General features: G+C 42.1%; 1 protein-coding gene across 1 annotated transcript; it reads left to right on the forward strand.

Annotated features, from left to right (window-relative positions):
- The first annotated feature begins 2,012 nt into the window (after positions 1 to 2,012).
- Positions 2,013 to 25,381, forward strand: baiap3 (BAI1 associated protein 3). The gene is made up of 33 exons (XM_084570759.1): positions 2,013 to 2,216; positions 9,336 to 9,423; positions 11,304 to 11,387; positions 11,561 to 11,668; positions 12,178 to 12,237; positions 13,148 to 13,214; positions 13,433 to 13,646; positions 13,908 to 13,952; positions 14,287 to 14,364; positions 14,908 to 15,013; positions 15,165 to 15,272; positions 15,373 to 15,465; positions 15,671 to 15,774; positions 15,875 to 15,992; positions 16,161 to 16,285; positions 17,322 to 17,412; positions 17,813 to 17,869; positions 17,971 to 18,068; positions 18,227 to 18,278; positions 18,409 to 18,560; positions 18,657 to 18,780; positions 19,910 to 20,050; positions 20,232 to 20,327; positions 20,598 to 20,813; positions 21,152 to 21,220; positions 21,308 to 21,387; positions 22,129 to 22,237; positions 22,714 to 22,785; positions 22,903 to 22,986; positions 23,273 to 23,393; positions 23,482 to 23,605; positions 24,647 to 24,852; positions 25,049 to 25,381. The coding sequence occupies exons 1-33, from the start codon at positions 2,083 to 2,085 to the stop codon at positions 25,150 to 25,152; spliced, it is 3,528 nt and encodes a 1,175-aa protein (XP_084426885.1). The 5' UTR covers positions 2,013 to 2,082; the 3' UTR covers positions 25,153 to 25,381.
- The last annotated feature ends 986 nt before the right edge of the window (positions 25,382 to 26,367 follow it).

Raw genomic sequence — 26,367 nt, forward strand, 5'->3', positions numbered from 1 at the left:
CTTCCTTGGAGCCGGAGTCTGCGCCGTACAGTGGAGAGAGTGGAGCCACGTGGAGCTGCGATATCGATGACCTGCCCATGCTTCCTCCAGACTCACTTGAGTTTTCATTTAATTAATACTCAATTAATAATTAATCTGCTCCGCCTCCAACACTTATAAGGAAATGTCGGATTATACACTGCACTTATTTATTTATTTATTTTTTCCTCACAGTCCTACAGGGTGGCTTCATAGACTGGTTGGTGTGGCAACTTGTTGTGATCATGATGTCACATCCTGTTTCTATAGCACCAAATTACTAATTAAAACAAAACTTATCAGAAAAACAGACACTTGAATATGCATCAGTATTATATTAACTACCTAAAACGACTAAAACATCCTTGAAAAAACGTTATTTGACGTGTATTTTCGTGTCTTAGTTTGGCCCTAGTCCCATCCACTAACGTGGAGTGGGTGGAGTTTATGACCTATACTGCAGCCAGTCACCAGGGGGAGCTCTACTTGCTTTGACTTCACTTTTGAGGAGCAGTTCCGCCGTCCATCTTTATACAGTCTACGGTTGGAACCCAAATTTCGTTTGAGCATATTTCTGAAAGTGTTGAAGAAACAAATTTGCAAAGGCCTTAGAGCCTACAGATGTTTTTCAGATGTAAATTTTTAAATTTATTCCTATTCTATTCTTTTTATTCATCGCAAAATACGATCAGCTGGGCGTCTAATGGCTCACAAACTCACTCTTAACGACCCTAAACATACAATCAGATTCAAGACCAATCATTCAATAAGAAAGATAATAAGTGTTGAAACAGGTGTGGTCCTAAGAGCCCCAATATTGAAATCATTGTCAGTCTGGGATTACATGAAGAAATACAGAGACAGTGTAAATTAACAAAAGTTCTACAGCCTATATTGAAAAATGGCATACACGTGTGTAGAAGAAATGGTGCTGCTTTAAAGTCAAAGTGTCAAAAATTTAATTTGGGGTTTTTCTGTTTGACTGTTTGACAGTGCTTAAAACATATTTCACAATGTATATTACATCTTTTAGACCGTCTGTTTGGCTAGTGTAACTTGAAAATGTTTTGTCAGATTCAGCAAAGAGGCAAACAGTGAGATGTGTAAAGTTAGATCTATTATGAGATGTATTAAGCGGTTAACACGTGCCGCAGAGCAAAATCCCTGTCAGCCTCCCGAATGTTTCAGGGGAGCTTTCAGCTTTTAATTGTATCAGTCGTTGAAGCATTGATGTTCAGCCAACCACACAATTAAAAAAACACCCATGTTTCCCCTGCCGCTAGATGTTCTAAAATTACTTGGTCGAACGTGGCAAATTTGTAATTAATGCCAGCTACGTGTTTGCTGTTTCACTAACAGGATTAAAATGTAAATCGTACAATTAACAGTAACAGTTATTGCAGGTTTAATTATGGAGAGTAAAATTACTTTTGTTGTATTGTTGCACATGCAGGAGCAAAACCTATTACTGAATGTGCTTAAATTAGTCTAGTACTAGCAAACTTCTCAACTGTGCAACAGATCTATAAAAAGATCTTAATTGATGATCGACTCGGTCTCAGATTACGATGTTCTTTTTAAAACTTAGCTTTTACTTATCGCTCAGCTCATTATTCATTCATTTTGTTTTTGTGACACCGCTATTATGCAGCTGTCGCGTTTCTCTGCTTAGCAAATCTTCTTGATTTGCATATTTTGGACAAAGTGTGGTCCCAAAAATAGGGGCCGATTAACTCTGAACAGACCAGACTGAAAGCTGGAAGATAAATTGCATGCCCTGCGGCCACGGCAAACAGAAATAGAATATATCTACCGTTGAGTACAATTATGTTTAAAATGCACAAGGGTGGTTATGCAGCTGATTAAACCAAAAGAATCCCAGTTGTATTCCTATAAACAAATAGTTTAATGAATACAGCAGGAACGAGATGCGTCCTGACTCACTTTCCTAGAATTCAGCTTGCGAATTTCTCACTAAGACGGATGCTGTCAATCAGGGGGCTGTGGCTTAGTGACAGTGTCCTGCTGTTTGCTCTTTTGTGTCCTCTCTGCCAGTGAAACATCATGACAACCCTGCTGGACCTGAAGAGTAGTGTGCTGAGGCAGGTGCAGAGGAGCCAGTCCCTGAGGAGCCGGAGGGAGCCGCCTCCCACTGCCAGCAGCCCCCTCGCACAATGTCCTGACCCCTTACCCCGCAGGTGAGTCACTGCTGTTCACACACACACACACAATCTACAAATGACTTCATGGGCTTTAACCAGGATCCAGTTCTGATGGTTTTTATTGGCGTCCATAAAATTTTTCAGACACTTGGTGATACTTTGGTGCTGTTTCATTGTTAACATGTCAGACAGAATTATCTTGAGTTTCATGTCTATGAATACTTTGCACTCACCCGGTGTTTAACTGTTGTTAAGTGGTGCTGAAAATGGGATTCAGTTGAAATTTGCTTGATTGTCGCGAGATAGAACGAGTTATAAGTTTGATAATGAGAATCTTCTTTTAGAAAATTAAAGTGCAGTCAGGGTAGCCCAGAAAGATAATTACATCCTCTGCAAAACAGTGGCAAAAGCAATAATTTGTGTCTGTTATGCATTTATTTTCCCCTGGATGTGGCGGGTGAAGCCACCGATCATGATTTCTTGTCGCAGTTTTTTTTTTTTTTTTTTTTTTTTAATCGTGTGGCATTTATTCAAGAGTTATGACTTGTGGTGAGAAGGCCATTCACGAGCTGCCTCTCCCCGAGGGACACATCAGCCACGCTATTACATGCACAGACAGGCTCCGAGGGGATCACAAATGTTGCTGTCTTGTACATCAGTTTTAAACCACATTCTTCTGATGTCTTAATGCCTCTTGTAAATGACCACTGTGCAGATTTTCAGCTTTATGTCTACTTATTTGAATTACGTGAATAGTGATGAGTTGTTGTTTTTTAATGATCTGAGTGTCTCTTGGGCTGAACTTGAAAATCTGCTGTTCTTCCTGGAACCAGTGATGTCATTGATTCTCATAAGAACTACAATAACACATAGTTTGTAATGCAAGCGAGCAGCCACATGTCATTAATTCTTGTCAACACAGTTTTTTTTAATCGTGTGGCATTTATTCGAGAGTTACGGCTTGCGGTGAGAAGGCCATTCACAAGCGGCCTCTCCCCCAGGAACACTTCCGCTACGCTATTACATGCACAGACAGGCTCTGAGGGGATCACAAATGTTGTTTTCTTGTATATTAGTTTTACACCATATGCTTCCGATGTCCAAATGTCTCTTTAAAAGAACCACTTTGCCCATTTTCAGCTATCTTTAGTTTCGAATTGCATGAATGTTGTTCTTCCTGGAACCAGTGATGTAATTGGTTCTCCTAAGAACTATAGTAGAACACAGTTAGTTTGCAGTGCAAGCAAGCCATTACAAACTATGCTTTATTAGCAAAAGCCACCCTTTAAAATGACAGAAAAAGAGTAGCAGCAAGGGAGTAAGAAGCATCCAGTGGAGACAGGCCGAGGCTACAGCTGCATTAGCCTTGCTAGTGTCTAGAAACTGAGCAGGCAGTGGTGCCTTTGCTCAAATTGCAACAGAAACTGAATCCTTTTTTAGTCTGGGCTGTTTTTATTAGACGATGTCGCTGACGCCAACCCAGAGGGAGCCCATGCATGCCTCACAATGCACATGTTTTACTACTCCCTTTTGGACAAAGGTCTCCCAAGACATTCTAGCAAAGACAACCAAAACCAGCATGACTAAGAAGGCAAATGACCATTGAAGGAAAGGTATTATATTTGTCACTTCACGCAGTTTTTAACCAACAAATGAATAGCTACAGGCTATAAGTAAGGATACACTTCAACACTGAACAAGCAGTTGGAGATTTTCTCTTGGCCTTTTCATTGCCACAAAAAAAGGGGGGCTCAGGTAAGAACTGTCAAGTGTTTTTTTTTTTTTTTTTGTCTCTTGTTTTGAAGCTTCATCTGATGCCAAACGTAATAGTATGAACCTGAGGTTTCTATAGCAACCTGAATGCAGGCTGCTGCCACAGTGTGAACTTATACTTGTAGTGACAACCGCGTCTATTTTTAACATGGCAGATAACCTCCGCTGTGTTGAAGACTGATCAGTTCTGGACTCGAAAGGCTAACGCTGGAATTGTTGGCACACTTTTCACAAGATACTTTTACTTAATGTAAATGTAATTGAATGCAGTGTCAGTATATATTACTGATGTAAAAAAATGATTCGGTACCAGATCTGCTTGTGTTCTCTTCATTTAGGGGAGATTTGAACGGTCAGTATCTCACCTTTTTCTCATTTACCATGCTAGCTCCCAGGTGCTACAGCCTTCCCACTGAGCTTCAGCCATGTACATCCCCTGAGCACTCATCATTAGAGGCAGGCTGCTGATCTTTGTTATCCGTTCAGACTGCTGCTGCTGACCTGCCTGCACTCTCAATTTAACTGAGAATTTGCAAATGACTGGATAGATGTGGGCTGCTCCATCCACAGTTGTTGACCCAGTAGTGCACGCTGCTATCAGAGCTCTCTCAGAGCAGAGACTGGCACACTGGTGGTGAACCTTGTAATCCAGCTGAGCAAATTCTGTTTTTACCTCTCTGTGTGCTGGTTATAAATTCTCATAAAGTGCTCAAGACTCTTTCAGGGATGAGTTTGACTGGGTATACAGTATAATCAACAGGAATTCATATATAAATGTAAATTTGGTCTTATTATTGTTTGCTTATTTCGCTCGGGAGTTCTTCTCTGTCACTAGCTGTGGGCTTCATATTTTGCGCTTGCCTCCATATCATCCCCCGACACACATATGTAAAGCAGTCATTGCAAAGAGTGTCATGGCTGGCATTATTCTACACATTTATTATTGTTCATAATGTGTATGTTTTTTTGTTTTTTTTTTAAAACACAGTGCAGAAAATAAGATTTATGTTGTGGACTACTTTTGCAGCATTTAGAGCAGCTGAACAGTGTAAGTGGGAATGAACAACCAGGGGTGGAAAGCAAATAAGTACATTTTACTCAAGCACTTAAATAAAGTACCGTTTTTGAGCTACTCTGCTAATTTGTAAGTCTACTCTATACTCAGGATCAGTCCAGTTTTGGTTTTCAGTCGTAGCTCACACTTTATCGCTAGCGAATGTTCCTGCTGAGGTAATTCTTTTGTATGTTTCACACGTGTCCGGAGTGAAACAAACTGAGCACAAAAAGAAAAAAAAAAAATGAAAATACTGACACTGTGAGCACTGTGTGTGGGTGGCAGGATCGTAAGTTTTGGATAGTGTTTCCCTGCAGCAAATAGTACACACATAGAGGTAAAAAACCTGTAGCATGTACCAATCTCTGCTCAGAGAGACTCAGCTCTGACAGCCGTGTAACATTTCGTCTTGTCGTCTTTTGATGACTTCTGGGTAGTCAGTGCTGTCAGCGCTGATTTACCATTAGGTGGCGCTGTCTTGGATTGCTGTCTGGAGTACAGGGCTGTGTTGTCTTGAGTGTTTTTGGTCTACATACATTTTTTTTCTATACTTTAGGGTTGTTGCTGCTGGTTATGCACTATGCAATAACTCTGAATTACCACTGCTGGTATTTATTCCTCTGTAATTTTGATTTACCATTGTTGGTATTTAAAAGCTAATGTAAAACCTTCAAAATGGTCCACTCTTTGCACTTGCTATAGCGCTTTATACGAGTATTGCACTTTGAGCATTGGCACTTTATAGGAGAACAACAAATGCACTTATGTCCTGCTTTATTTTATTTTTTTTAACACTTTTATCATAATTTAAATAACAGGTAGACAGGTAGCACCCATCTTCTTTTATCTCATCAGGAGCAAGTGAATGTGAGGCATGTGTATGTATGACATTTTTACTATGTGGCATTGTCCTATGTGTGCTCTACATCGTTGGCCGTCGTTTTGCAGCTGACATTTTGTCGCCAGTGAATCTCTTGTTGCTGAGGCAATCCTTTTGTATATTTTGCAGCACCGATGTCCTGAGTTAAATAAGCCGAACACGGAAAGAAAAGGAGACGAATGCAGACATTTGGCAGCAGGATCAAAAGTCTCGGCTAATGTTTCCCTGCGGCAAACGGAAGTCCGCGCTTAGGTCATGCTACTGTATCAAGGGATGCGCACACACACACACAAAGAGACAAGCAGCTACGTGGAGAAGTGGAGCAATGAAACATTAATGAAGTTTCAAGTAGCTCCAAGGGTACCAGGTTGGACTAATCTCACTTTAGAGGTGAACCAGTTGAGGAGACGAAAACGCTTCCCCAGTGCTTACTGCAGGAAATACCTGTCCATGACTTGGGTTCCTAACACCTAAATCACAATGCTGATTGGAACGTATGTTCTGTGACCAACTGCTAGCTACAAAGCAATGGGGGACCAGTAAAATGCTTCATATGTAGATGGGGTTTTCAGACGCTCCCATTGGTCTTCCACTCGGTCATCTCAGAGTTGAGATTAGCTCCACTTGGATAATACGCACTTCACCTGGCTAAAGATTTTTTGCGCCTATCACTGCTACAGCTCCCTGAATTTCCTCTCTTGTTGCCCCATCACTGTTAGTGGCACAAGGTCTGTGTACCCACGCCGATTTTCCTTGGCACACACATTCCCTTAAGCCCATTTAGTCATTATCAGACAGATACTACACATTTGATCTCTGAAGAAGCCACTATTTGTGTCCAGGAGTTTTTTTTTTCAACTCAGCAATACTGTAACATACTGTATAGTTAGATAAAAGATACTGGAGCACAACATACGATCTGATTTTTTCTCTTGTAGTTAGGAATCTTGAAAGGTGTTCATGTCAAAGCTGGCCTTGGTTTGTCTTAGAATCCTCCGTCGGCCTTTGTCCCACACACTGTCTCAGTGTGTGTCTCACAACTGCGAAACACAATTGTGAAGCCTGGAAATAATTTCCCACCATGCAACTGTTCTGTCTACTATTATCTGAAAGACTGTTGTTTCCATCACTTGTTACTGAATGGAGAGATTGAACCCGAGCCGTAGTGATTGTATCTGTACGCCGAAGCCTTTCCACCTGCGTTTTGTTTTGTCACTTAATCAAATGTGTAATTAGAGTAAAACAAAGTATTGTGTGATTCATTAAGAGGGATCCTTGTCATGGAGATCTTTATTTCTTATAGCAGCCGTAGTCTCGTATTAGGCATTGACAACCATCATGAGTCAGATTTAAAAAAAAAAAAAAAAATCATTATTTTATTAGAATGCGTACAGACGTCGCATTGTTTTTCACGCTGCAGATGACAGCGATGTCTGCAATATTAATTATTATGTATGCGCTGCCATATTATATTGAAGTGAGGGGCCGCCGTCACCCGCGCACACGCAGTCGGCAACGTTTAAACATCCTCTCTGAGACAGAAAAAGTTCAGAGTGTTTGTGTTTGTGTTTTCCGTCTGATTTACTCTCCAGACAGGACGACATAATTGAGGCATTTGAATGAATTCTGAAAAATAAATTAGAATAAAAGGAGTTGACTTGTTTCCTAGCAACATCAAATCAGTTTGTTATTCTGCGGGCGTGTGCGAGCGAAAGAGAGAGAAAGAGAGAGAGGGGGGAGAAAGGTTGAAGGATATTAGCGTAGTTTTTTTTTTTTCTTCTTTAAATGACTGAATCATTTGGGTGTTATTTCTGCTCAAAAACAGAACGAAAGAGAAAAAAATTAAATAGAAGATCCCAGACTGTCTGGACAAATCCTCCAGCTGACTGACAGAAGATGGGACAGATTTCTGGATGCGAGAACGCCCTGGAGATTTGGAGACGGATGTGAGGAGAACTGAGTGTCTCAAAGCACAAGTCTTTCCATGAAACGGAGCTTATTTGTTCCGAATGTGCGAATGAAAACTGTAAGCTCCAAAAAGCAAAGCTCCCAATCCCTTGTTAGTGGCACGGGCTTTGTTTGTGGAGTCATTCACAGATTGTAGACCAATTTTGTGGAGTCGAGCTTTCAAATGCTGACTGAGGAGTTAAAGATCAGTTGAAGCTTTGATTTAGAATAGGCTGGGAGGTAGTCTAGTCACTGATGCAAAATGGTTTGAATGTAGACCTTTCACGGTTAGCATTTTTTGAAGTTAAAATGCCTAAAAGCCGGCATATAGTTTCCTAAATAAGAAACTTTGCTGGATTTCTTAATTTTTTTATGATATTAACTTGATGTCTTTGGGTTTTAGACTCTTGATTAGACAGGACAAGCAATCCAATCAATCCAATCCAAGGAACTGACATTTTATACATCACAAAATGCTAATATTATGAAAGAATCTGGCATTGATGTAAGACTTCAGTCTTCCAAACCAAAATCTCGCTTGTAAGTTTCACTGCGCTCACTGAAAACCTCCACCAACCCTCCCAGCATGGCTGCCATTAGTCTCCATCAATAGCTCATGGGTTTGCCATCCGCTTCCCAACCGTGGTGAGAGTCAGTGGGTGCTGGGATGGGCTGCCACACGCCCGCTGTGATGCGATGACGCTAATAAAGGAACGTGTCAGGGCCTCTGTGGACAGCTCTTCTGCATAATGTGATGGGGTTGCCTGAGAGATATGGAAGAGGCTCAAGCTGGGAGGGTGGGGATGGCGGCGGCGGCGGCGAGGAGGCACAGGCAGACAGCATGGCTGACGGCGATGGTTCCGCTACAGCTCACATCAGAGCTGCTGCCTGGCCCGGCGATTTCCATACAGGCCGAGAGGAAGACGCCCTTTGAGAGATCTGGAAAGAAGAGGAGGTGGGGGGTGGAGGAGGTGGTGGTGGTGGTGGTGGTGGGGATTCCCAAGGTGTTCAACCAGCTACTCTCTTCCTGAATGTGCCCATATCACCATGACAACTGAGGCCAGCGGGAGTCCGGGGATTCACTCACACCTGGAAGAAGCAGAAAAACATAATTTGCATTTTGCACACAGCGCTGCTCTTCATACTAGATTAACATGGTTCATGCGGAGTACAGACATGTTGATTTTTTTTTTTTTAATGCTTGACACAAGATGGTGTTTGATAAAGAATAGAGAGCAGAGCTGCAGGTGATGGAGTCCAGTAGTTCAACATAACATAAAGAGGAAGCGGATCATCTTTGTTGACAGACGCACCTTCAAAATGTCTGTAAACACGATCCCACCAATGTCACTGAATCCTGCTGGGTTTCATTACTGTCCAAACATATTCTGAAGTTAAACTGATCAGATGATGTATCCATACAGTGCAACATGCATCCCCCTCCCCCTCTTTATTTTTAGAGATGATGATCGTTTGTCAATCTGCTCCCTCTTCTTGGCAGGATTTCAGAGGAGAGCGTGGAGTTCTTCGAGCGTATGAATGCCATCCTGCAGAAACAGGAGAACATGATGAGGGCCGCGCAGGCTGAGGTAACCCCCGCCCAACTTCCACCTTTCGGTCTTCTACACACTTAAAACACTTACAGTATGTACACAACGCCGTCTTTTAAGCCCATCGCCATGGCCACTGTGACGTCTATAGACAGAAGGACTGGGTTAGAGAGGGTGCCCAGAAGACTGGAAGCTCAGCTGTGACAAGCTGCCCATCGGCGGCTGTGTTCAGTTCCTCCTACTGGCGGAGCTGAGCGGCGACGATTTGTCAACATGTTTGCGGAGAGAGCTCGGCTCGATGACTTGTCAGTGGCGTGTAAAAGAGAAAGCAAACTGTTGATCGTGCATAAGCATAAGGAATATCTGCACAGCAAGTCATTAATATCTTCTCGGAATGAGTTGTGTTTTTGACTTGACTTGTTAGATTCATTCAGATAATTGAGGCTCAGTTGAACAGTTGAAAAAGACAATTAAAAACTCTTTAATTCCTCTTTACCTTGAGATTTATCTTGTGATACCTTTACCAAGACTACCTTTGTTTATTGTCTCGTAACTTTCTCTCTTACATACAGAGCCATTGCAGGGGGGGCCGCAGGGCGCAGATGGAATTAGAGGGTGACAATTTTTCGGGACTCCCGCGGGTCACGGTATTCCCGCGGTACGGGAGTCAGTTTCACTGTTGGTAACGTGATAGGGACGGGATAGAGCAAATAATCAACGGGAGCGGGCGGGACGGAGCCGGAGATTAAATAAAAAAATGATGCTGCGAGTGTGCCCAACTTTAGACAACAACATAGGGAGCTTGACGGGATTTGGGAGTCTTTCTCTCTGGATTTTGCGGGACAGGATTTCTTTGGGGGGCCAGTCACGTGATCGGGATATGACAGGAGTATTTTTGTGGGCTCGGGATGGGATGGGAGCGACAATTGAATCCCGTGTCACCCTCTAGATGGAATGAATGAATCATAAAGAACACTGCTAGCGATGAGATATGTACCAAAGGGTGGCCCAGCAGAAAAAGTTTAAGAACCACTGGGCTAAGAGGAGCTGGTATAGCCTCCTTTAGTTCTCTGCCATCTTGCAGCAGTGTTTGAGCACTCCTCTTTGCAGAATTCCTTCAGGATTCTTGTCTGTGTCAAATGTCTTCCTTTTGAGCCACTCCTGGGTGAATTCGCTGGTGTGCTCAGGATCATTATTCTGCTTCAGCTTTGGCTTCTGCACAGATGGCTTCGCATTATCTTGAAGCATCTCTTATATATATGCAGAATTCATAGTCGAGTGACTGCAAGCTGCCTGGTCCGCGAGGCAATGAAGCATCCCCACACCATAACAATCCCACCACCACGCTTCACCGTTGGTGTGAGATCCTTCATCTGAAAAAGCTGTCTTCAGTCTGCTAGTGTGGCCAAACAAGTCAATCTTTATTCCTAAAGGCCTGGTCTCGATGAATAGTACACAAACTGTGGAAGCACGCAATTTGACAGCAAGAGTTGGAAATGTTACCTGCCGTGATGCAATCTTAAGAGACTTCGTTTTGCATCAAACTCTCCCTGGACGCAGATTTGATGACCTGATTGGTTTCTTCTATATGAATAGCTGGAGGAAATGATGCCACGGAGAGACGTTTCAAGCTCTCTGCATGTCACACAGTCTCCTGAGAACCCTTTTCTTTTTATTAAAATAAATGTTCTATCAATAAAAGAAACCTCATTTTCACTTCAGTGCGATTTCGAATGCAGGGTTTTTGCTGACAAGTCCAACTACTACTTCCTCCGCTGTAAATCACTGTAGGTCGCTCCTTCTTACAATGACCTCAACTACTCCTAAGTCCAGTTCTTACTCAACACAGCTTTCCCATCAACACGACCTTTATCCAAGGCTTGTTTTCTTTTGCCTAAACCGGTTTTGTCCCCCGACAGTGCCAAAGAGGTGCCTGCACAGTGCCGCCGCCCCAAGAACACGTGGACCAGGCCTTTATCCCCGACAGAATCAGCAGGACAGAGGTGAATCACGAGCATTTTTTTTTCGATTTCTCTCATGTTTCGACAGGGATTGCATTTGAAAACCCACAGAAACGACACAGTTGTGGCTTTTCATCCCTGCTTTTGACGTGCAGCCGAGCAGAAGGTGTTTATTTTTGAAAGGTGGTTATTAAGCAGAGTGTGTTTTCTTGTAGCTGGACCTGCTTTATGAGGAAGCTGTGTACACGGTGGTCAACAGGGTCGGAGTGGCTTCGTCGGAACACGTGAAAAGTGACGACGAGCTGTTTGCTTACCTGCTGAAGGTATCTATCTGTCTATCTATCTATCTATAGTGTAATTAATTTCAGGGACATCAGAAAACAGACTGTATTCCTTGAGCTCCATTAAATCTCAGTCAGTAACACTGATGGTAGGCTCATAGAGAGTGTTATTTGTTGTGAGCAGGCTGTAAGAATCGGAGCAGATGCTCTTGGCTCAGAACTGATTAAACATCAAAGCCCATGCAGTCACACTGTGTACTGATATTCAGCTGTTACATATTACATTCATTCAGATGAGGTTTTTTTTTTTATTTTTTTTTAACTTGAGTGGGCGCCTTATTTTCAAGGTGTGTTCGCGGCGGGTCATGTCCTGGCAGAATTAAAAGATTTCAGCAAGTAAAAGGGAGTTCAGTGATGTGGATTTTTGGCTGCTTGGAGAAGCAAATTTTGTATCTGTTTGGTTCTAGACATGGGAAGGGCCACTAAAGCAAGTTTAAGATAGGTCATTGTTGCTTAAAATGACTTTCTCACTGACCGTCCTTCTCGCCGAGGTGTTCGACATGGGTGAGGAGGAGCACGACATCATTCTGCAGAAAGTTCAAGAATCCAAGGTGAGACATTTCCATACAAATGTATCCTACAGATGTAATTTTCCGTTGGCGTCATTACGCTGTTTGGCGTACACATTACTGAAAAATTTAAGATCTAACATAATAAAACCGAATGGAGGCAGACCCTACTGTTTTGGGCAGCCTTTATTTCCTCCGACAGTTTCCAGTAAAACTGTAATTATGCAAGATTGTACAAAATAACCTAACTCTGAAGAAGAGTTCCCGCTGACCGTGAAGTAGTGCGCAGAATACTATAATAAAGACATAAGTGACGATGCAAGAGTGCTTTAAACTGTACAAAACACAACAGCATTGTTTATGTAATGCTTATGCGCAATCTAAAGGAAACATTATGTAACCACTGTTGCAGTCCTTTCAGATCAATGCAACACATAACCGAAACAAACCCCTCGGAGGTCACGGTGCAGGTTTAGAGACGTCATTAAACCCTTAGTTGTGCAGCCACAGGTGGCGTTTTAATGCGTTTGCTGTTTTCTCATGCTCATAGGCCGTGCGCTGCAGTAGTAATATGGTGAAAGCATGGCCTGGAGAGCCAGCCGCAGTTGGACTTGATGTCCTTGAAGATGTTTTTTTTTGTTTTGTTTTGTTTTTTTCGCCAGAGACACCCAAAAGCATCATTCTGTTTGATTTTGTACCTTTTAATTTACCACCAGGGACCTTTCCAATATCCTTGTTAAGAACTGGAGGCTCTTTTGAAACGGTGGTGCATCAAGTGTTTCGAATTCGTGACTTTCACAGTGAGCACAAGCAAGAAATTGATTCCCTGCATTCTTCCTCTACGGCTTATGCTGGGGGTTGGCTTAAATGTAGTTGCAAGAGAATCATGTCAAATAAAATTTGCTTGATTGTGTCCTCTGCGTTCAGTGAGATGTACATTTCTTTTCCACAGCGAGCCAATTTTTCCTTGAGAGTTTCTGTCATGAAAGCAAAGAATCTGATGGCCAAGGATGCAAATGGTGAGACTTTACAGCATGAAATAACCTTATTCTAATGGGAAGTAACATCTCTGTGAAATATGCTGTACATTATAGAACAACATGGAGCTGGATTGACTCTTAGCAAAATGTTATAATGGTTTAAATATATCGTATATGTGTCTAACACAGATGAATTATGTCAGTGAAACAGTACTTGATTATCTGATCCTTCTCTGCGTTAACCTGCGGCCCGTCAGGGTACAGCGACCCCTACTGCATGCTGGGAATCCTGGTGGGCCAGAGCCCCCGGGAGACCGAGGAAAAGAAGGAGAGGAAATTCAGCTTCAGGAAGAGGAAGGAGAAGCTGGAGAAACGCTCCAGCACCAAGGAGGTGTTGCCCGCCCGGTGCATCCAGGTGACCGAGGTCAAGCCAGAGACTCTCAACCCGGTGTGGGACGAGCACTTTGTCTTGTGAGTGCAAACGAGTCAAACTTTAACCTTTTTCAAAGTACAGCACATGGCGGTATGTGTCACTTGCAGGATTCGCGGTTTCATTTGCTTCGCACTGATGCCCAGAGCTGTTAGTTACGTGACCAGAGCAACACGTTGTCATTTCTGTGAAAGGAGAACTAAAGGAATGAACTGTTCCTTGGAAATGTTACTCATGAAAAAGGTCGATTAACTAATAATTTAATCTCTTCTTTGGTTGTTGTTTTTGTTGTTGTCTTTTAGTGAAATAGATGATGTCCACAATGACCTCTTACATCTGGACATATGGTAAGATCACTAGATTGATCAAATATTAATTGACAGAAGCCTGTTCTGGTTGTTGTTACACTTGGAAGTGCAGAATAGCCATTAATGTTAGGTCCTTCAGTGTGAACATTATCAACACGTAGAAGGAATTAGCTGCTTTAAATTATAATGTTTTAATTATTCGTATGCCACACAAACCTTTTCTGCATCTAATGAAAATTTCTAAGAGCCGACTTAATCAAAGTTGAGAAGTGGGCCGCTGTTCTTGAATTACATCAGGATGTGTTTAATCGCCTTCTGCTTGGTGAGGAAATGAGAGATCGTATTAACATCTGAATTATCTCCTTTTCTCCAGGGATCACGACGATGACGTATCCGTGGCTGAGGCCTGCAAAAAGCTCAATGAAGTCAGCGGGCTTCGAGGAATGGGCAGGTAGAATAAAGTACCGGTTGCTGTGTAATTCCGGATTACAACTGAAGTAATGACACAAATAGAATCATATTTGGTAAGACGTGCTTATTTTTTTGTTGTTCTGATGAGCAACTGATTGGAAGGCTTTGGACACAATTTTAGAACTTAGTATGTGTTTCATTCATCAGGGATGAGTCATTAAACCTGCCAGTCAATGGATCATTTCCATGCGAATGAAGCAAGACGTTGGTGTTTATGAATGAAGAAGCCTGGCGCGAAATTGTGCAAAAGCTGAGCCAGGCGGCCTGCTCGTTAGTTTTACTGGCTCATTTGGTATTTGTCCTTTGATAGACTGACATACAGAAAATCTGAGTGCCAATAAAGCTGTGCACACAGAGAACACAGGGAGTTCAGCCAGGTCTCAGAAGGTTATAACTAGCTGGAAAGTCTAATGAGAAACCTAAGGATGTCAATCATAGCCAATGGACAGAAGGATCATAAAATTGTGGAAGCGAGTAAGTTCACCGTTTTCTTCCCCCCCTGCACACTGCTTTTTCTTGTCAGGTATTTTAAGCAGATAGCGAAGTCAGTGCGATCCAATGGATCTGCGTCTTCAGGCTCTGAGGAGAACGCAGATGACTTCCTCGGATGCATCAACATTCCTTTGAACGTGAGTGTTTAAAGTGGAAAAAGCTCTCTTGTCAGTGTGCCGAGCTACTGCGACAAATCAAAAATATATAAAATATAATAAAGGACTCAATATGAAGAACATTTCTAAACATGCACCTGTGCCATTAACCAGGATGGTTTCATTCTTGCAGGAGATCCCTGTTGTTGGCTACGACACCTGGTTTAAGCTAGAGCCCCGATCAAGTGCGTCTAAAGTTCAGGGGGAATGTCACCTGATTCTGAAGCTCTTCACCAGCCAGGTATTTCAAGTACAACTTGAGTACTTCAGCAGCTCTTCGCTATGCTTTCTTGTATGTGCATGAAGACGTGTGCAACTTGCGATGTTTATTTTACCTTCAGAGAGACACAACGTTGTCCAAGAAGGACACAAACGTCTCTATTCACAAGAAACTGCTGAGTCAGATTGTGGAATATGAGCATGCTCATGTTAAGGTGAGTCTCCACCTCCAGATTGTTGATTTAAAATTCACAGCTTTAGTCTTAGCTGTTTAGTCACTTGCTCCAGCTGTTGGTTGAGGCATTTTGTTTACAAAATGATAATCATTTTTACTGATAGTATGCCATTTTAGCAAACAAAAATTTCCTCTTACACTGGTAGGACTGATATGACATTGAAGTGTTCCGCGTTTAATTATAGAGAGAGCCGTATAATTGGAATGGGCAGGTTTCTCCTCCAGCATGGACTGTGCTAACTCACCATGCTGTGCAAACTGATCTCTCACCGCTCCAGCAGGCTATTATGTGAGTATTAAATGGTGGAATAAAAATCGACCAAATCAAATACAAAAGCTTTAGGGTCAGGTGGAAGGTGCGTCTTTTATTTATTTATTTTTTAACGTAGTCGTTGGCAGTGCTACAGCAGCCACCATCGGACTCAGAGGGTGTGCTACTCCCTGCTGCTGCGCCTCCTGAGGACCATCGATGCAGAGTGGGACCCTCCCGCTGTTCGTGGAGATCTGGTAGGTTCTTCATCATCGGCCTCCCAGTAGGAATGAAAACCTTTCATCATCTAGGAGCAGTCACCTCATTAGCTCAGCTCTTCACTGACATTCATCAAGGTTTTTGGTTCAGCCAAAAATGTCTCACAGCCAGTGGAAGCTATAACTGAGGGCCCTTCCTGTGTCCAGGAGAGGCAGCTGTCAGACAGCTTCAGGCTGTACACAGAGCACTGCCTGTGCCTGATGAAGAACATGCGTCAGGTTTTCCCCTGCACCAGCGCTGCTGCCATTACACGCTACGAGCTCATGCTGAGGTAAAGTCACACTGCCATCACATCACGCACTCAGTCGTGCTCCCATACCAAGAGCAGCCTTTCAAACCAACCTTTCACCCCAACAGACACAGAGAGACTACAGTCACACTCTGTGGAGGAAGCAGTTTTGGCTTTCTTACTCAGACGGAAATAGCTTTATCATTTCCCATTACTCATGTCAAAGGAAATATTAAACCTTTCTTTGTTCCTCACAACATTTTGTTGCATAAAAGCTGAAAACTACCAGATATTTATGCCATCATATCTCTGCATAACATATTGTATCCCTTATACATTCCACAAAGAAAATCACTGATCAAATTCTGTCATGGTAAGAGGGACATGACAATGTCATTGAAATCTGAAAGGATTACATCCCTTTCAGAGAATTAATGTGCATATGAAAGCTTGTAGATTTGCAAAAAATATCACCAAAATCACAAGCATTCTTTTTCAGGAGACCATGATATGCACAGTGTACTTTTTATGTTTTTTTTCTTTGAAAACGCTGATTAATTTATGCATTGCCACTGAGCAGTGTGTTGAACATGGGGGAACCATAACCAGAAATCCAGAAATCCAGCAATCGTTGGACATGCAAAATTTAACAGAAACTTTGCTCCGGATCAAAACAACAGACTTGAACTTCTCGTTAGCCTTGACCAAAAGAAGGAAGTGAGAGTCTATCTCACATAAATGCCAGCCAGTAAAATCAGCTAATTATCAAGTTCATGCGGTGGACTTCTTTGTGGGAGTCTTTTAATAGAAACTAATTCTGTAGGAAGTCAGGTTCTGCCCAGTGATCAGCACCTCAAGGGAGATCTTTTCGACACCTCTCACGCTCACACAGAGTGACTCACCTAACAGCTAAAGTTGTATCTCTCTTCTTCTGCGCGGATCTCGCATAAAATTAGAGTGAAAATAATTTACTTTGATTATAGCTTTCCTACTTACTAAACTGAAAGCACAATGTGTTACTATGTGACGGGTTGATGGCAGTCTCTCGTAATAGTTTTTTCCTGTTTGTATATGCCAGGGGGTTTGGCTACATGCAAAACATGCGGGCGTTCAAGACTGTATGTCCCCTTCGAAATGAGCTGCATTTGGACATCACTACTGCTGTCAAGGTAACCGTAAAAGTGCAATAAAAAGAACAGATTCTTTACTGTGAACTCACTTAAAGGCAACCCATGGAGTTTTTGACCACTAGAGGTGCTATAGCGTAGATGAACGTCTTGATCTCTTGGTTGAGATGCTGTATTGTGTGTAGTAAGTAGCATAAGCACAAGAAAACACATGTACATCATGACGACAGGTATTACATGGTCCAGGCACATAGTGAGGCTGTGTATTGTGTATTATATACTATGGCATATACTCGGTATTGTTGGTAATAAAGCAGGAACAGAAACGGCTTGCAGCTTTAAATATATATACAATGTGTTTTAATGAAAAATTACTACTTGTAATACGCAATAAGAAGCCTTTGCTTTAACCCATTTATACCCTGTTTAATGACTTCAACAGAAAGGAACGGCTGAGTGGTACGAGAGCCTAATTGCTCGATATAAACCAGAGGACGGGGTAAGGCGTTATGGCTTAATAAAAAAATCCTAATGACACAAATCATTAGATCTTATTTTGCGGCGCCTTACTTGAGTATTCATGTGTTTTAAACCGTGCAGACTCTGGAGGAGCAGCTGAAGAAGCTGGTCCATGTGATTGATGCTGTGTGTGCAGACGTTCAGAGAGCCCAGAATATCTACAACAAACTCTTCTACAGGTGAATATCAAGTTTGTGCAAGTGAGCAGCAGTGGGGTACATCTTAAGAAAGCAAAACACAATGTCGAAGTGCTGTGCTACCTGGCGCAGACATACGGATGTGTTTGTTTAGGTCTTTGAGCGGCGTCATTTCATCTTTTGCTTGCTTGTTCTCGCAGTGCGGTGAAGGTAGATTTCTTCAGCATATCGTACAGGCAGCTGGAAAAACAGGTGTGTCATTGCGAATGATGTGAAAAGTCATTTCAAGCGTGTCTTACGAAGCCTTTCTGAGTCATCCTCTGTTGTTGCTGCTAACTCCGGCACTGTTACTTGAACACAGTCGTATACTTTCATCCGACAGGCAGCTGATGATGTAAATGTAGCGATGGAGAGGGTGTGTGGGACTCTTGAACAGGAGAGCTCCAGACTGACTCAGACAATGGGAGAGACCATCTTTGAGCTCTTCATGTCCTTGAAAATCCTCAAAGGCTTTCGGGAGTTTCTGCCTCTCAAGTCAGTTTGGCTTTAATGACTCTTCGTATAGCAGCATGAAAGCATCTGACTAGTGGCCGATAGTTCATTAAAAGGCTGTGTGTTCTCCTCTAACAGGGATGCTAAAATGCTGGCTTTGACAGGATTTCATAACTGGTTCAAGTCCTCCATTCATAAGTGGCTGCAAATTGTCCACGACAGATCCTGTGACAGGATCTGTAAAGCAGTGGAAACAGACAAGGTGAGAAGTGTCTGCCTTTGAAATGCTTTCAGCTAAATAATGAAATGAAAATAATGTAAACTGGTTTCTGCAACACTATTATGCAATAATAACTTAAATAAAACAGCACCTTTCAAGACAAAGTTACAAAGTGATTTAGAATAAAAAAGGAAGTAAATAAAATCTAAAACATACAAAAAAACAAGATTAAATAATTTAATAATGTCTATTAAGAATAAGCCTTATGTGATCCTTGTGAAGAGATTTTAAAAAAGGACATCAAGAATTAGGGTAATATGGTCTCATAAAATCCTGCGGACACCAGAATTAAGTGCATGGTCAGGTATAGAAGACATAAGAGAAGTATGGACTACCTGTTTGAAGTCTGCTGAGGAAAAATAAAGCAGAAGAGAAATTGTTAATACTGCTAGTGCCAAGGAGCAATTATAATCACTTCTGATTTAGAGTCATTCATGTGTGGGAGAGACATTTTTAGCATTCATGGCAATTCATCCACAAATGTGTGTCATGTTCAAGGATGATTTGCCTCAGAGTTAGTGCATACAAACTGAACGGGAGAAGACCCAAAATAGACACTTGGGGGACCCCACAAAAGAAAAGAGCACAAAAAGAGACAACTTCAGAATTACAGAGAAGGACATGTTTGACAGATGAGAGATGAACCAGTCCAGAGCCACATTACTAATGCAGACAAAGTTCTGTAGAGGGCTGGTCGTCTGCCCACTGTGTCAAAAGCTTTGCTAAATAGATTTAAAATGCAGTATAGACCAGTGATGGCCAAACTTATTGGGGAACAGTACCAGGCCAGTCTCAGGGTGTCTTACTGCATGCATTTAAAATTGCTTAAAAAGGTCGAATCTAGGTTAGGATTCTTTAAAATCCTAGTAGCAAGTGGCAATTTTAAATCAAGCGGAGAAAACACAACAGTTATAGATGTTTGATTAGAGAAAAAGTAGTCAGATTCAATATTAAATATCTAAATATTCACTGAAAATGAAATCATTTCTGTGTGTTATAAGGTTGTTAGTTTCCACTTTGAAGATCTAGAAACGGATGTCAAAATAATGAAATATTTTAGATCTTCATAATCTTTGTCATTACAAAAACTTGAATGTGTTTTTGTGAACAGTTCGCACCTGTGCATCAAGCCAAACACAGCTCCTCCGCAGTGGAAGTGACAAGTTGCTTCAGCCAGGTACGAGAGATTTGGCACCAGCTGGCCTGGCCAGACTCTGCGGGGGCCTTCATCTTTGTCACTCGTTTGACAGACGTGAGTGCCACTTGTTGTGTTGCCGCACGTACTCACATCCTGTTCCCATACAAACATGACACTGAGAGGAGTGCACATGCAGTTATACACATATGATTTACGAAAGCTTTTACCAGGCAGAATCAGAAAAAGAAAACTTGGAACTGTGCTTTTATAACAAGGCTCATTTGATCTGCCGCAGAATTTCTGCAGCGAGGCTGTCTGCTACTCAGAGATGATCACACGCAAGATTGAGAGGAACCAGCTGGGCCGAGACCACAAGAGCTTCACAGTGCAGGTAACGCCTGTAGCAAGACAGACCCGGAGGAGGGCACGCAATGACGTCAAAAATGTCAGCAAGTTTTCTCCCTGGCAACACAAAGGGCTCAGCAGGAGAGCAGACATGTGTACACACAAATACAAAGCAGATGCCTCCTGTCGTTATCAATCTTTTACACTTGCATCCCATCCCTCCACTTCTCTGTAGCCCTGCTTCTTTTCCTTCTTTTTTTCTCCACCTCCACCCTCTGTTTCTCCTCTTTCGCTCCTCCTCGCTTTCCCTCGCTAGCTCTGCATTGCCCTGAACAACACAGAGCACGTGCGCGTTTTCCTGGGTAACCTGCCACGCGAGCTGGACTGGCAAGGTGTGGAGCGGGCCATGGAGGAGTCCTGCGGGGTAGAGGGCAAGGAGCAGGTTTACAAGGCTCTGAACGGACAGCTGTTTAACATGGACCTGGACCTGCAGAGAGAAGCCAAACGCCTCATCGCGCTGCTCACCGACAAGGTGAACACTTAGATTTTGTATCTCTGCCGGGTGAAGCTTCTATGGACTTCATTACTATTGCCATTACTAAACGTGAGACTGTTTTCTAAAATAATGTTTTTCACTCCAACACCTTTATAAATCTTGTATTAGATATGGAAAATTAATATTTCATGCTCTTTTCTTCATCTTTTGGATGGTGTGGTCTGGGATTGCAGATAACGTGAAGGAAGAATTATAATTTCTCACAAACCTAGAGCAACTTTCTGCATCTGTACAGGCATACTATGCACGTGCACATGCATATGCATGTACTTGAATGCATATCTGCCTCGATCTAAGTGAATATTCCTGTGCAGATGCTGCCTGAGCTGCGGAGGTACACCCAGCACATCAGCCTGTCTCCAGACTCCATCAACAACGACGACGTACGTACCACTGTCCGTCCACCGTCTCCATTCCGGTGTCAGTGGTTATCAGTCTCAGTGTGTGTTAAATATGTGACTTTCTTCTAGGCCGTGGCCCCTCTCATGAAGTACTTACAAGAAACTATGGTCATCCTCGTTGAAAACCTTGTGAAGGAAAATTTGACCAGGTAATCACTCCTTTCTCCTCTATGCATTCTGTAAATATGACTTTTTTAGTTAAGACAAGAGTGCAAGCCAAGAGAAATCAAATCAGATTTGACAAACTATAAATAATTTGAAAGAAAAATTACTCACAACTGAACAATCTAAACATTTTAAGATCCCAATACTACAGCAGCATTCAACTCTTTCTTGCTTTTTTTCGTTGTTTATATCGGCACATGCTTGAGTACATCATGAGAATCCAACAAAATATGTTCAAGGTTTTAGACTTTTTGTTTTGCTGTTAATAAGAGTCATAAGTGTGCCACATTCTGAACCGTTAATCATCTCCATTTAGTGTGCCTGAGCAGCTAATGATAAAAATATATGTGCATAATGCTGCATTATCGGCATACATTTGATTGAAGGTGTTTCGGCAGACCCGTCATTGAGTCCGACTGTGCAAAAGATGTGAAATGTCGAATATCCTTAAATTCCACTTCTCAAATGAGATCTCATTCTAATCTTATTTCAGAAGCACCAGGTGTGAGTGACAGCTCAGCAAATCAAACGCCGCGATTTTTGTATGAATGCAAGCTTTGCAACATTAATAATAACCCTTAACACCTACGCCACTTACAAGCATTCATTACCAAGCTATTATCTGTGAAAATATACAGTACATGTGGCTCAGGGTACAGGGGTGTAATTGGAAGAGCTGGTAAACACAAACGCGTGGGCGTCTCTTTGTGTCTTCTGCCTGGTAGAGTTCTCCAGAGCATGTGGGAGCTGCTCGTGCGGATGATCCTGGACACGGTCACTGAAAACAGGGGTGTTCAGGTGGAGTTCTACAACCGCTTCCAGTACACAGTGGAGGTCAGTGATTATGGCGTCTATCAGTATTTTTCCATTGCTTGGTTTGATTGATAATTATAGTCTGCTTAAAAAGACATGTGTCCGCTCAGTCATCAAGATCATCATTACTACTGTTGCCATCGTTCTTTAATTATCGCTGCATGCTTACTGTCGCGCAGTCGTTAGCATATATCAGATGAACATGAAGCCAGAAGTTCAGTGCCAAAGTTTGTTTTCTTATAAGTGACGATGTGGGAACTGATGTATATTCTAATGCCAGTGTAACCAGCTGGCAGGGGACTAGATGGATTTGCATGAGAAGTCATGAGAAGTCACACAAGTGGGCCGAGCTTGGCAGACGCTTATCATGTTTTCCTGCCAGAGGTCTCATGCTGTTTGTGTGAACAACAACTCCCTCTATGTTGAAACTTCAGTGTATCAAAATTAGCCGCGTAAATTAACTGAATCGTAGTTTTTATTTTTCCTAAATTCTTTAGACCCTTCTGCAGTTCTTCCATGCTAAAGGAGAAGGACTTTTCCTGGAAGACATGAAGAGCGGAGAGTACAAGGTAGGACGTCTCGCAGTCCGTCCACCAAGTTTCCTGATGAGAAGGTCAGATTTATGTCCTCATGCGTACCGTGTCTTTTATCTCATTCTATTTCCGTTCATCTTGATGCTGCTTTAGGTCCTAGATGAGGAGCTCAGGCTGAATAAGTGTTCCTCCTTTGAGCTGATTGAACAGTACTATCTGGAGAAGATTTCCCACCAGGTGCGTTTCAACTTGCCAGACTGACAATCCAATTTTAGCCCCTTAAGTGGAAAGAGAAGTATTGATTGGGCAGCACAATGCTCTGTCTTATTTTGCCTTACTGTTTTATCCTCTGATTGGAAATTGGCCTTCTCCTGAACTCTTGAAAAACAAAACGCAATCAAGTAATACAACACTGACGTGGACATATTTTCACCATTTTTATCAAAGCTCTGATAAACATGATTCCTCCGTGTTGGTGGGTAAATCAGTTGAGTTTTGCATTTTAATTGTTTTAATGTTGCAGAAAACACTCAAACACACACGTTATGGCCGGATCAGCGTGAAGTGCTACTACGACGCTCCGGAGCAGAGACTAACAGTGGAGATTCTACACGCTGCAGATATTATTGCACTGGATGCTAACGGTACAACTTTGAAACAGTCTGAACTGAATACAGGATTGTTTTTTTTCCCAGGTTGAATTTTCACTGACTTTATAGACTCTCTTTTCAGGTCTGAGTGACCCTTTCGTCATAGTTGAGCTCTGTCCCCATCACCTCTTTCCGATGGCAAAAAGTCAACGCACACAAGTGAAACTTAAGACGCTTCACCCAGTATTCGATGAACTCTTTTACTTGTGAGTACTTTTTCCCCTTTCTTCCTCTTACTTACTCTGTGCTTTTGGATCAAACTGTTCCGTGGTCTCTAAGGGTAACTAATAACTGTGAAGCTTCCCCTGAGAACCACTTACCTTTATGGGCTTTTTTTCATTCGCTCTTCCAACAGAAATGCTCATTTGATGTAATGGCCAGTTGGCTGTTGGTATAGCAACGTCACGTAGTTCTTTTGAACGTACAACGATGTACAACAATGTCGCAAATTGGCTTCACCATTAGTCAATATCTCGGTGTTCCATTCCATTTCTAATGCTCATGTTAAGAGCTGTATTGTGTAGGTGAACATTTTACCTCTGCTTATACTGTGATTCACCTGACCCTAGCGCTGTAGCTGATGTGCACCTCGCCAAAAATGGAACTTTGCGCCGCGGCGACACAGATCCCAGGAGTTGTGATTGGTCTGCTTGGTAGTAGTGTATTTCCGCTTTAGTATTTTTCTAATTGATTGTTTTGGATCAATAAAGATGGAACTCATCAAGGAAATGTTAACTGAGGAGGTTCAGAGATACAAACATTTGTACGACTCATCTTCTGCAAAATTTCGGCAGAAGTTTCAGTGGCCATTGTTGAAGTGAAGCAGGAAGTAGAAACAAAAATTAACCCAACTGGCAAAAAAGACAGCACCAACTAGCGTTTGGGTGGTGTTTTTACAGAGCGAGCCAGACTGAAGAGCGCACTTGTATAAATGGCTTGCACCAGCATAGGCTACTTGCGTAGGTTACATGTGTAGGCTACATCTGTGACCCACAATACCTTAAATGAGCCCTTATTGTGCATTAGAATCAGTTATCATACACTTACATCACTCTTTTGTGCAGGGCAAGTACCTAAAAAAAGACCCTATGTTCTAAGAACTATGAGTTCCTGCAGACACACACAAAAGTTTGGTTCTTTTTTAGTCCTGTGAACTATGAAAATGGTTCTCTAGTCCGACAAATGTGCCTTAAATGTATATTTGTACACAGCCTGGCCCTGATTAGTTTGGTACTGTTGTCTTCCAGTCATGTCAGCCCTGAACAGTACAGACACAGGTTTGCCTGCTTGACCTTCACTGTGATGGACTATGACTGGCTGTCCACCAACGACTTCGCCGGCGAAGCCGTCGCTCCTCTCAGCGACTTCTGCTGGCCAGGAAGACCAAACGCCTCAGCCGCCGGCAAGAGCGTCCAGCCTATCATCCTGCACCTATCTCGCAGTAAACCCAGCGGTACATATAGCTCCAAGCTACATCACGTTTTTTTTCTGTTTGTTTTACACAAACATGATATTGGTTTCTTGAAAGACCAGAGGCTGTACGCCTGGGTTTCCAATTACTTCTACAATACAACATGAAAAGCCATTTAATCTAGACATATTTGTGTCAGGCGTAGAAACTGTTGTCATCTGTTTGCTCTGCCCTCCAGAGAAGCCAATCATGAGGATGCTGGATGCTCGTGTCGGAGACAGGGAGGCTCAGGAGTTTGTCCGCCGGCTGAAGGAGATTGAGAAGTCAATGGAGGAGGAGTAAACCCTGTCAGCGCTGCCTGTGTTGGTGTTCTCGGACCACGTCTTGCGACATGTGCTTTTGTACTGGTACAATGTTTACAATAGCCTATTTAAATTCATTTCCAATGTTATCGTTTGTTCTGTAATTATACCAAAATGAAAAGAAATAAGGAAGACAGTGGAAGATTATTGCTGTTTTCTGACTGGGAGGTGAACATCCTGTCACTGTGCAACCCTATGCTGTCTCAGTTAAACTATATTTTAGAATTGAATGGATAGTTGATCCTAAATGTTACTAGTCTATATTTTTTGTAATGAAGTAAATGTTATCTTTGTTGTATAATCTTTGATATGATAGATTTCAGAACTATTTTGTGGAAGTAGCTTACATAGCTAATAGTATTCAAAGTCTAAATCTATACCTCAGATATGCTCATTAGTTGCGGAGGAGTTTAACAGGTGTCGAGACTTTTCACATTATTCACAGACATCGTGTAGATAAATTGCACGGAAGCTCATTCAGGATGCGAAACCCTGAACATGCATTTATTTTTCCAGTTTACAGAGAGGCCAACAAACATTTATGAATAAGAATTGGTATATCATGAGAGGAATCATGGAGACACAACACAAAGCTTTGGGGAACTGTGCTCTGTGAGACTGAAGTGTCTTAAGGCCGGTCAGACAGATCAGCAGAAGGAAGGCTTATCGCTGCCCTGCGGGAATCGCCACAGCTCAGGTTCATTCAGCCCTTCAAATTGCTCCTCACAAAGCTCATGATGGGTCATTGAAGAGGCTATAGACACACCTTCACACCGGTTTAGCGATTGACAAAAGCAGCTGCATCTGTCATATGTGAGGGGGGTATGTGCTGAACAATGAACTGCTTTTAGAGAAAAGCTTGAACTGAGCAACAAGGATCGAGGATTTTAACAAGAATCAGGAAAAGTTATTTGATTTTTTTCCAGGAGGTTTATTAAGCTATTGGGTCATTTTTAATTTATTAATTATTTTAGATTTTTATTTATTTTCATTTGGATAGCTATTTTGTCCCCATTTTGCAAACATGGATGTTGACTTAAACAAAAAAAAAATAATAATTCAACTAAAAAAGCTGAACAGATTTGACAAATTGCTTTATTTATAGAGATGAAAATTTAAACTGTGAAATTACTAATTGCTGTTGCTCCTTCTGCTCTGCTAGCAACAGGAACTATATTAAGAATTGTCCGTACTT

The sequence above is a fragment of the Chelon labrosus genome (genome assembly GCF_963514085.1).
Source record: "Chelon labrosus genome assembly, chromosome: 21".
Taxonomy (NCBI): Eukaryota; Metazoa; Chordata; class Actinopteri; order Mugiliformes; family Mugilidae; genus Chelon; species Chelon labrosus.

Bases quoted from the DNA above. Each gene is read 5' to 3' on its own strand.
- baiap3 (XM_084570759.1), top strand. From the start codon at position 2,083: ATGACAACCCTGCTGGACCTGAAGAGTAGTGTGCTGAGGCAGGTGCAG. The intron at 13,953-14,286 runs GTAAGATCACTA...CCTTTTCTCCAG, and splicing joins CTCTTACATCTGGACATATG to GGATCACGACGATGACGTAT. The intron at 16,286-17,321 runs GTAAAGTCACAC...TGTATATGCCAG, and splicing joins CGCTACGAGCTCATGCTGAG to GGGGTTTGGCTACATGCAAA.